This window comes from Nicotiana attenuata, chromosome 1, assembly GCF_001879085.1.
Source record: "Nicotiana attenuata strain UT chromosome 1, NIATTr2, whole genome shotgun sequence".
NCBI lineage: Eukaryota > Viridiplantae > Streptophyta > Magnoliopsida > Solanales > Solanaceae > Nicotiana > Nicotiana attenuata.
The window spans coordinates 24088617-24100456 of record NC_031989.1 but is presented as its reverse complement, the minus strand read 5'-3'; the positions used below and the strand labels follow the sequence as shown (position 1 = coordinate 24100456).

General features: G+C 37.5%; 1 protein-coding gene across 1 annotated transcript; it reads left to right on the top strand.

Moving 5' to 3' along the window:
• Positions 787–7609, top strand: LOC109218719 (cullin-1-like). The gene is made up of 9 exons (XM_019383121.1): positions 787–871; positions 1248–1410; positions 2884–2983; positions 3797–3982; positions 4082–4129; positions 4206–4409; positions 4539–4616; positions 5443–5532; positions 7089–7609. The coding sequence occupies exons 2-9, from the start codon at positions 1280–1282 to the stop codon at positions 7125–7127; spliced, it is 876 nt and encodes a 291-aa protein (XP_019238666.1). The 5' UTR covers positions 787–871; positions 1248–1279; the 3' UTR covers positions 7128–7609.

Here is an 11840-nt window from a genome sequence, read left to right as displayed (position 1 = left end):
AAAAATTTGGAGATGAGTTTCAAATTTGAAAAAGTGGTTTTCACTTCTTTTTCAAGTAAATAATATTTTTCTCACACAAAATTCTAATATTTTTTCAATTGAAATGCATATCTAAACATAATTTTAATTTTTAACTATTCTTTTTCAACTTCAATTTTTTTTTTAAAAAAATTCATGTTTTTTATGTCCAAACGCATACTTACTTGCAGTTGTGTACGATCTTTAGTGGTACACATGATTTGGTTGAGTTAATTTCTTCAATTTGTCAAATCTGTAAATTAAATCAAACCATCATAAAATAATTTTTCAGTTTCGACTTTCCATTTATTCGGGGTTCTTTCCTTTTCTTAAAAAATCTTAATCTTTTCAGTTTTCTTTACTCTTCCCACACGTACTCTTACTTAAACTACATTTTACCTTAATAAGTTATACTTAGTAGAAATGCTGCACGTACATTATATACATTAATACAGGTATAATCATAATTAGTACTCAATTAATACAGGTATAATCATAATTAGTACTCAATAGAGTAGAGATAACATGCTAATCTATTTGAATAATTCTTGCTTCATTTAAGGTGTAACAAAATCATAATCTAATTACAGAATTTTAGCATGCGCCGGATGTCCCAATGAAATCCCATAATTATGAGGATACCAAATATATAATAGAAAGAACATAAAACAGAGAATGAAACTAATAAAACGACACCGTCGGATATACAACTGGAAAATTCAGCTTTTGAGGCAGCTTTCAACTTTACTTATATTTTCGCTTTTTCCCCAGTTTTCATGCATTCATCACATAGAAACAGACGTTGCTGTAAAGTACAAAAATTCCTCTCATTCCCTCTGATAAACCCTAACCGGTAAGACACTGATTCGGCAAAAATCCTCTCAGTTTTAGTTATGTACTTTTAAAATTTTCACGGATTCATTGTTCATTGTATTTTTAGTGATTTTTTTAAACCAAAAATTACATGTGTACAGTGATAGTCGTATAAACTGATGTATAAATATAATACAGTTGTATGCATAGGTTTATATAGCACGTTGAATTGTGAAATACTAGCGTATAAAAGTATTTATGTGTTGAATGGAATGAGGTGTATCTGGACTGATGAATGAATGATCGTGTAGGGTGATAAGTGTCGATGTAGTACCCTGTGCGTGATTTTTTGTATTTTTTAGGGTTTTACATATTTTGTTTTAGTTGAATGCTGTGGTTGTTTTGTTGATTTGTAGAAATTGGAAGAATAGGTTGAAGAATTGAGAGAATGAGTAACAGAGGGAAGCTGGAAGAGAGCATGAAGACGTTGGAGGAGGGTATTAAGAAAGTGAAGTTTATTTTGGATGGTTACCCTGCCTGTAAGCTGTTCACGTCTGAAGAATACATGAGATATTATGAGTATCCTTCAATTTTGTTATGCTTGCCTTGCTTTTTGCCCCTTATTCATTATTTCTAGTAGTATTACACTATGTTTTGAGGGGAGATACTTTTTTTATATAACTGAGAATCCCCGAGGGAAGCGGTGGATGGTTCAAAACTCGGTGAATAATGGGTCTGCCCCTCTACTTTATCCACTTAAATACCAGGCTTCATCTGTGGCAAGGTTAATACCCATGACGTGCGCCTAACACACATTACAAGTTATGCTCTTACCACTAGACCAAAGCCGTGAAGACCATTTTGAGGGGAGAGTTAGGGAGAAAGAAGATGGTTGATTTATTGGTAAATTACTTTTAGTTGTTTGGTATGGTTAAAGGAAGCAAAAGTGATAAACTTCCTTCTTTCGGTCCAATATTGCTGGTGAGGTACCTAATCCCATTTACTTCACGTTTTCTCCTTTACTTCCTTGCCATGCAACGACAATGAGCCTTAAATTTCAGTCCTCCAGCCTCTCATCTTCTTACTCCAACCAAATGCAGCGAGTAGATTTCCAGTAGCTCAATTGCAAAAAGATTTCTTAGTTCCTGATGGTTTAATCAGCTAATGATGGTTCAAATCTTTTCGTTTCTTGGTTTTAGTTTGATGAACTCTGCTGGGATTTTTTAATTACCAAAGATGAATATTCTCTCTCTTTATGTCAATCAATTTGGACGTATATCATGGGTTAACATTGTAGGATCTATTTGAGTTTTGTGTTTACTGTTATTGTGTTTCCTTCCTTTTCGCTGTTATTAGGGTCCTTTCTATTTGTATTTCCTTATTGGTTTTCTAATTTGTTTTATAGTTAGCAGAATCTGTTTGCATCAAAATGTGATGGTAATTATGAGAGTATAACAACAACAATGGCTTGTTCAACCAAATGCATACAGGTTTAATCAAAATAATATTGCTGTTTTACGTCTGAATTACCATTATGATTTTCATGGCATGTTAAAACAGAGATGCAAAAGAAGTTTGTGCATGTACATTCATCCAAATTTTCATTATCTCAGTGTCAGCTTGGCTTCTACCATCATATTAGCTAAGATATGTTTTCACCTTTTGCAACTGTCATTTAACTTGAAACTACCATGACAGTCAAATTTTCAATTATATTCTTTAGTTACGCTGGAGTTCTACCAAAAATAATTAGATCTAAGGCTATGATCCTTTGACTAATGTGTCAAGTAATGTGCTAGCATAACTTCCGGAAGTGAATGTTGGTTTCGACTTTGACCCCCCCCACCCCACCCCACCCCACCCCCACCCACCCCCCCCCCCCAAAAAAAAAAAGAAAAGGAGTGTGAATCACAAAGAAAGAACTACAGAGAAGGAGGTTTACCTTTTATTATTTCTGATTCTGCCGTTGTACTTGTCCTGTTTGCTTAATTCCTCAGAAGCTTTAGTATGTTATTATTTTCCCATGCAGTTTGCATCTTTAACTCTTGATAGCTGTGTTTATCTCTTGTGCGTTCAACCTCCCCCATTTGATTTATCAGCAGAACTTCTTAATAGGTATCATGCTACCTTGGATGAGAGTATACACTTGAAGGTGAGAATTTACGGACCAGCAGTGGGATCATATTTTCTCTAAACAAAATTTTCACTTCAATGTTGTGTTAACTATATCTGCTGAATTTAGCCGAGTAAAAATTATCGTCTTTCATTTGGGTATGTATAGTCTTTCATTTGATTATGTAATAGGTTTCAGTCACATTTAAGCAGGTAGAATGCAGATGATGTACAATTCATTTCTATTTGCAGGTTAATTTGGATATGAAATGCTTCACAAATTGAATTTTCTTTATAATATTATAACTAAATGCAACCAAGATTCTGTAGTTACAAAGATGACCTGGCTAAGGAAAACTTTTTTTTACAAAAGAAATAATAAGAGGAATTAATATCAGAGCTTCAGCTGTTCAAAGAATATTGTTCCATTTGATTAGCATAAGCTTATGTTTAAGAGTACACTCAGTGGTAGGGTTTAATAAGTGATCTAAGGTGCTCATTAATGCAGTTGACCTCTGTTATAATAATGTGATTTGAGTAAATTCCTTACCTCTGTATTCTTTGACCTATACAACATTTTCTTCAGTATGTAATGGAGAGAGTGCCAAAATATTTGAAAACTTATTGTTCTCAATGATGAGTTCAGGAGCAGAGGTTGTTTTTGCAAAAGTAAAACATATTGGTCCTTGTCTCTTGAACTTTGGCCATGCAAAATCATAACCAATTTTAGTAGTTTTCAATTGCATTGGCAGTAAAGCAATGCAATGAATGTGGGTTTATCTATTATTAGCATCTTCTTTTACTAGCACTTGCTAATGCCCTGTGTTGATATCACTTTTTACTTTGCTTCTAGGTTCTGCCTTCTCTGAAAGATAAGAGCGGTACCTCTCTGTTAGCTGAATTCTTACGTATCTGGACAAATTACAAAGCAATGTTAAAGTGTCTTGGAGGGTTTTTCCTTTACCTTGATAAAAAATGCACCGATCAGAAAAGATCTGCACCCCTTAAAGAGATTGCCCTTTCCTGTTTCCAGCATGGGGTAAATGTCTCTGTATCTTTACAGGGAATTATCACTCTTTTAACTCTTTGTAGACGCAAAACCTTCTTAATATACTGATTTTTCATTTGTCCATTTCAGGTTTGCAATGATCTCCTTCCAAAAATTTTTGATGCTGCACTTTTACTGGTACTGTTAAGTAGCATGTCAAGTTTGTTGTTGATTCCAACTATGCAATTACTGATTTACAGTATGCCACATGTAGATAAGTCAAGACCGAAGGGAGGAACCAATTGACAGGACCCTGCTACAGGGCCTCTCTACCTTTTTCGTGGAAAATGATGGGCCAAAAAAAGGAACTTACTATCACATGTTTGAGGAGAAATTGCTTACAGATACATCCAGTTGCTACGCTCGAATTGCCTCTGAGTGGCTCCATAACTATTCTTCAGCAGATTACATATTGAAGGTCTTCTATGCTTTATCTTGTCTTAAAACATAGCTTTGTGTTGCATGAATTTGTTTCTTTCATTTAATTTCTTGTATCTAACAAACCATTCTTCTCTACTATCATTCTAATTCAAGGTGCTACTGTTAGGTCGAACGGTGTTTGAATGATGAAAAAGGAAGGTTGAGTCAGTTCCTCTATCCTTCCTCTGTAGAGAAGCTACTTCAGGTACTGCTGTCAATTCCTTTAATCAAGTATATTTCTATCTCAGAAGAATATACCTTTTAGCTGTATCTTTTGCCCTAATGTTGCTTGGTGGAAGAATGATTGTTCGTTTCCTCTCTATGTTAGTAATAAGTGAGTAAAGCTGCACGGGAGTTTATCAGTTTTGTAAATTATGTCGTGGATGTTATATTCAGATTGGCTTTGTGGTCTCTGGCTCTATATCGGTGTAGAGTACTCTTATTCGTTAAAACTGGATCTGCTGATATCTTGCAGTTGATATATCTTTCAAAATGTTTATAGCTGTTTAAATTTTATGTGAACCTACAATGTTAATGCGTCAATTCCAACTTCCTTTGTATGTTTTAACTCTTTCTGTATTAATGATACGGTGTCACTTGATCTCCTGATCTCAAGCAACCATAGTACGCCTGACCTCACATCCCCATTTTCAATTGTTAGTTCTATTAAATGTCAGAAGTTAACCCATGTCCCTAAATTCTTGTTCCACTTCTTATCTTACCTTCTTCATAAATGGACCAAACCATGTGAAACAGTGTACACCCATGGTATTTGAATAACTTCAAGAAGTGCTTCTCATACATATGCGCTGCAGTTGATTTAGAAACCAATAACTTACACTATCCTTCTGAAAAATGTCAATTTTTCAGAGAATGGTTGCTGTACTTTTTTCTGTCACCTAATCTTTTTTATTTAACAAAATATGTTGGTGAACCACTCATTTCATCTACTTGATGCCATCCAATGAACTACTTCACTAAAAAAAAGTTAGTGGATCAGTTGGTGATTTTGGACTGAAAATTCTTTTTAGGTTGTGCATCTGAAGTTGATTGGTGAAATGACAAGCCAGCTGATTGAAAAACGGAAGGCTGAGAACAACCTCAACTCAACAAGATATCAGGTTGTTTCTTTTTATCCGTCTCTATATGCTAAAAGATAATACATATAAATGCACTCTCAATAGATTTTAGCTTTTCATACGTATCTTGTACCACTACTATCTTGCTTTTGGGTAATTGTTTTTAGTTGTAAAGTTAATTATTGATTTTGGGTAAGAGTAAGACACTTGATGCATGGGTAGTAAATAGCATACCTCGTACAAATATATATTGTATCTGAATATGCAAAACATCACAACTTGCACCACTATTGTCTATATTTTACTCAGAGAATTAAGATGGATTGTTCTGTTTCTTTACTATCTTTTAATGTGGAAATTTGAAAGGTAGCGTTCCTGAACTCATGAGATTTAGGAGAAGTTGTATTCTATTTTCTTAATCCTAATATGCAAGTTGGAACAAAAGATCTAGTTTTTCGGAGATCAACTTTGTTGAAGTATAGACTACATCTGGTTGGTTTTTCTTGAAGACATCATTTGAGAAAACTTAATTATGATCAAAGTTAGTGCATAAACCAGCATACCGTTATAAGTGCTTGATATATAAATGCATCAATATCAAAGCTAATATACAAATCAGCATATGTTTATATGTACTTGAATTTTAAGTGCATCAATAACGTATGTTCATTGTGTAGCATACATTATGAAGTCATTATACTGTAATTAAATGAGGATTCTTTATAATGAATGTCTAGAAAAGATCCTTCTAACTTCCAAGTCTTTAAGTCATAATCAACCTTCAATTGTAACCAAATGAGGATTAATGCAAATTGGATTAGACTATGAAATCAACCTAATCCAGGTTAAAATTAAAATTAGATTCTTTTCTTAAGTAAAAAATGACTTTATATTTTATGTGATCATAACTTAGAGAGGTGACAGATTGAGCAAGATTCAGAACCGATTTTACTTTACATGTGAGCTTTTTCTCTGTAGAATCCGTAATGCTTTAGGCTCAACGTTGCAGTGACCTTCACATAGTTTTTGTCGAACTGTCTATTAGAATGTTCTATTTTATTACTGTGAATGATTAAGCTATTTTTGTTCCACCTTGGCCAGTGGTTTCTGATGTTCTCCTCTCTTTTGTCTCCTCTCTTTTGTTTTTCAAAATATGCTGCTAAGTGTTTCATGCATATTTTTATTCAGTTTTGGATGTTTTCCCTTCCCTCCATTTACTTATTTTTCTCTCCTCCCACATGATCATCTAAAGCAAATAGGAAAGATAGCATCAGTATGACCCTGGTTCTGGTGTCGTGATGTGTCTTTGAGAATAATAACAGATGTGGGCTTTAGGACAATATACTATCTGTAACAGCTTTTTAAATGCTACAACCTACCATGCCTGAAACCTCTCTGTCCTCGCAACATATCAAAGATCTTGCAGAATTTTCATTTATTGTTAATTGCATGGTCTTTCATTTAACGTCAAATTCACATTTGGAAAATGAGAAAGCCCCCTACCCCCGCTTCCTCCTGCTTCTTGATCTCTGACGGAGAATATGTGGTATTTCTGCAGTACAATTTTTATAACATTACTTATTTGGATGTTCTTACAGGAATTACTGTCCAGATGTGCCAATTTAAAAATTGGGTAAAGAAGTACGACATATTTACCGAGATTATAGTGTTCGATAGTACCTCAGAAAAGTATGATAGGAAAACGGAACAGAAAAACACTAACAAAAGCCCCGACAGTGTTATAGGCCAGTGAAGATTCTGCTGATCTCTCCCACCCTCTATTTTTTGCGGCTCCTCTCTTGGTGCTGTTTGGTGTTAGGCTCTTAATTCCTTTTTGGCAATATTCATATCTGACAGTGTCTATCTAGGGATTTAGCAGAGCAAAAATATTTGCTATTTAGGGGTTCTGATTACTTATAAAAAAAAGTACTATCTAGGGGTTAATGAACTTTACCAATTTGCACATTTCTGCAGTGTATAGTATACACCTCATACGAGGAGAAGATACTTGTATGTTGCACAGGTGCAGATACATATTATGCAGACTCTGAGGAATGGATCATGATTTACCAAAAACCTGCATGATCTCAGATATTATAACAGACTTTGCTTTGGTGCACATGCTTTGTTTCTGTATTTGCTTGTATATAATTTGATCTAATTCCAACTAGCTTACAATGTTCATGAGCGAAAAATTTCCATCAAAAGTTAACCATTTTACTGTCCTTGCATAGTCTCTTGGTCATTCTCTCTTTAGGATGACAGGCATTCAGCGAGTTAACATGCAACATATGACAGTGAGTTAAACATGCAACATATGAAGTTGCAAGGGAAACCTTATAGGAGAGAGATATACAAGCCTTTGTATGCACAAAATGAAATGCTTCCACCTGTTGGAGTAAAAGCAGTTTGAAGCGTAAATCATTTTTTTCACTGCCTATTGAAAGTCAAAACTTCTTCCAAATTTCAGTTCCCGAACCTTGGAAGTGTCAATGCCTCCCTAGATTTAACAAAAAAAAAAAAAGGAGCATGCTGGACATTGGTTGTATTTCCCTATGTTCATCTAGCTGTAAAGAATTAAGTCCCTGCTTTTCTTTGAGCCACCTTAACACCAAACTCTTCCTTTTGTTCACGGGGGCGAGATGTTTCGCCTAATTCATAGACTGTGTTAGGAAACATCCTTGGAAAGCTAAGTTTCGAGCTCCGATTATTGTATCCTTGATTATTCTCAGCTCCATAGGAGTTTTCATAATCTCAGCAGCTGTTAGAGTACGAGTACTCTGTCTTTGAACCTTCTTCTCCGGCCAAGTTTATATAGAACAGTCTATGGTTTCAAGTTTCAACTGACCTCTTGTTAAGGTTGAGTTTAATTTCAGACCTTTTGGGGGTCGGTCCAAGTTAGGACCCAATACTGTATTGCGGTTGTCCGCCATAGTATCAGGGGAAGTGCACAGTTAGCCAGTAATAAGACATGTATTTACTTTTAAGCCACTGTTTAAAATGTGTTTAGTTTTTAGCCACTGCTTTAATAAACTTTTACCCGCCCGGACGAAAATACCCTTCTGCTCATAAAGTTCAGGATCAAGTGTCCTTAACTTATGAGCTTGTTACTGTAAGTCCGGACTAGCTGTCCTTAATTTATGAGCTTGTTAGTCTAAGTTTAGGACTACTAGCCTGTTTAGCCAAGCTTCTTTTTGGCCAAAAGTGCTTTTTTTTTTGCCAAAAACACTTTTGGCCAAAAATTGAGGTGTTTGGCCAAGCTTTTGGAAGGAAAAAAAGTGCTTTTGAGGAGAAGCAGAAGCAGTTTTGGGGAAGCAGAAAAAAGTAGCTTCTCTCCAAAAGCACTTTTTTGAGAAGCACTTTTGAGAAAAATGCACTTAGAAGCAGTTTTTTAAAGCTTGACCAAACAATAATTGCTGCTCAGAAGTGCTTTTCAAACTAATTAGCCAAACACAAACTGCTTCTCACCAAAAGTACTTTTGAGAAAAGCACTTTTGAAAAAAAGCACTTCTCAAATAAGCTGATTTTTACAGCTTGGCCAAACGGGCTATAATTGTCCTTAACTTTTGAACTTGTAACTTTAAGTTCAGGATTACATGTCCTTAACTTTTGAACTTGGAACTCGAAGTTCAGGACTACCTGTCCTTAATTTCTGTGCTTGTAACTCTAAGTTAAGGACTACCCGTCCTTAATTTTTGTGCTTGTAACTCTAAGTTAGGACCAAGTGTCCATTGAACTTCCAACTCTAAGTTCAGGACCAAGTATCCTTAACTTATGGGCTTGTTACTGTAAGTTCAGGACTAGCTGTCCTGTCCTTAATTTATGAGCTTGTAAGTCTAAGTTAAGGACTATGTGTCCTTAGTTTTTGAGCTTGTAACTCTAAGTTTAGGACTACCTTGTTTGACTAAAAAGTGTTAGGCCTTTTTGTGAAACTAATTAAATAAGAAGATTTGGGGCAAATCCTAGCCAAAGATAATTTATCCTAGATCTGAGATAGAAGATAAGAATTCCTAGATCTGAGATAGAAGATAAGAATGAACAATCATAGTTGAACATAAATTTTGATTACAGTTACGATTGCATTCCATAATGTAAGAAAAGGATGATTGCTCCAACAACATTAAATGATAACGAAGAATACATAAATGAAAAGAGTCACCATTCTTGAACAATGCAGACTTCCATACATTTGATATAGTTGGATTACAGACGAATACTGAGATTCTATGCCTTTTTCTCCTCCTTTGGGCGAGGAGACTCAGATAAGGATACATTTTCATCTTTAGAGATCTGTATATGTCTGTGCGTGTGTTCCTCTTAGCTCCCTTTTCGGCTACACTCTCTCATGATATTTATAACAAACACTTTCCTTATCCAGCGGTCCTTAATCGGAGTACCTAAGTTCTTGGAATATCCCGTAGAATATTCCCCTAAAATGTCTAAGTGTTGAACTAGCCGTTCAGATCGAATTGAGTGCTCGACCTCGGCCGTAGCTGAATCACTCGCCGGTATATTACTTCCTATACGCGACCTCGGCTTGGTCGACTCTTGGTCGCTCTTCCTTAAGTAAAATTCTTTTGTTCAGATTTCGACCTATATAGTTAGTCCCTCCGCCCGTCGGGGTTGCCTGTGGGCGAGCTCGGTGGGTGGACTTCGCCAGTTGCACTTTTTGAGAAATCTGAGCACGTTGGCCGAAGAGTGATTCCCCTTTGTCGGCGAGGTAGCGACGTGACGCTTCAAGAGCCGCACCTGACCGTTACGTCAGTTTGAAATGACATTGTTTCATCATGCGTCATTATGGCGCACGTTCCCCATACGTTATATTGTTTCCCTCGCTTCTTCCGTTTTGAAATTAATGAGGCGGCATTTGGGCTTTCTCGATTGGGGTGCCTATATTCTTATAAATAGGGATAAGTACTCCTCATTTGAATTGTTGCATTTTTAGAGCCTTTGGAGCTCGAGTTCTTTTCTTCTTTGAGTTCCCAGCTTCTGTGCTTTCTTTCTCCCTTCAGTATCTTTTGCTACTGTCGTCTCCTTCATCTTTGTATTTCTTTTTCGCACACAATCAGAAAAATGGCCAGTGCTTTCTCTGACCCTGTGACGTTGGATGCGGATGCATTTCCTCATGAGGAAGGGGTGGCCATGGTGGAAGATGAAAACTTCCCCACCGTGGACGAGATAATCCCACGCTCCGGGAAGGCTAGGTCAGACTTCAAAAATCTACCTGAGGATGAACCTGAACCCGTCATTTCTACGATGGATGCGGCGGCGGTTACTGCATTTAGGACTAAGTGGCGAATCCCGGCCCATGTTGAAATCGTTCCCGCTGGTAGTGATGTTGCACAAATACATCGCCCGGGATACTGCGCATTTTACGCGTACCCATTTGTCGTCGGTTACACGCTTCCTCTTCCTTCTTTGGCAGAGGATTTTTGCCGCTTTTACAACGTGTGCCCGGCTCAGCTTTCTCCGTACATATACAAGTTTTTCCTCATGCTTATCAAATACGCGGAGCTGTCCAGCCGTGGTATTTCTCTTCGCCATGTGCTTCACCTCTTCGCCCCAAGTTTTCACAGGGGCACGATGATTCATATGCGCCATCGGGGGACCAAGGGGTTGATGGTGAAGATGGACGATAAAACTAATCGTCGTTTTTAGGAGAATTTCTTCTACGTGAAGATAGAGCACGTGGTATCGAACCCCAACGGATTCCCCGAGGAGTGGAACTATGCTCGCAAGTGTTTCCCTTCTAAAATGACCGTTATTTATTTTGGGGTAATATGATCGTTCTCTTTCTAACTTTGTACCCGAGCGGGAACCTCCTTTACCAGTTGTTGACATTCGCGACTAGGTGAGTCAGGTTTTGCCCCATACTGTGGGGATTCGCGAGTGGTCGTACTTCAATGAGAGGTTCGGGCGTAGACCTGTGGCCGGTGAGTCACCTTTGGCTTTAATTGTTGACTTTTATACCGTCATTTCTATCCTCTTATCTCTCTTCTTTGTTTACAGTTCGGACGGCAGCAAGGAGGGCAAGGGCTCCTACGCCTGCTTTTCACCAGTTGGGTATCTCGACCGAGCCCATACTCGTTGTGGCTGCAAGTGAGCCTGCTCAGGCCGCCGTTGTCTCGCAAACTACAGCCTCGTGCGGGCTTGGCCGCCCAGATGTTGCTCCCCTGGCGGGGGTTCCGGCTCCCACAGTTCATTTGGTGGACGAGTCGTTAGAGGACGAAGACGAAGAGGCTCCCTTAAATAGGCGGAGGATAGTGGCTGAGACCGAGGGGCCTTCGAGGGGTGAACCCGTGTTGGCGGTGTCCAAACCGGACGGGGGTACTGGTTTGGGCATGGAAACT

Coding starts and splice junctions, on each gene's coding strand:
- LOC109218719 (XM_019383121.1), top strand. CDS start 1,280: ATGAGTAACAGAGGGAAGCTGGAAGAGAGCATGAAGACGTTGGAGGAG. Junction 1,411..2,883: donor GAATACATGAGATATTATGA/GTATCCTTCAAT, acceptor AACTCTTGATAG/CTGTGTTTATCTCTTGTGCG. Junction 3,983..4,081: donor TTTCCTGTTTCCAGCATGGG/GTAAATGTCTCT, acceptor TGTCCATTTCAG/GTTTGCAATGATCTCCTTCC.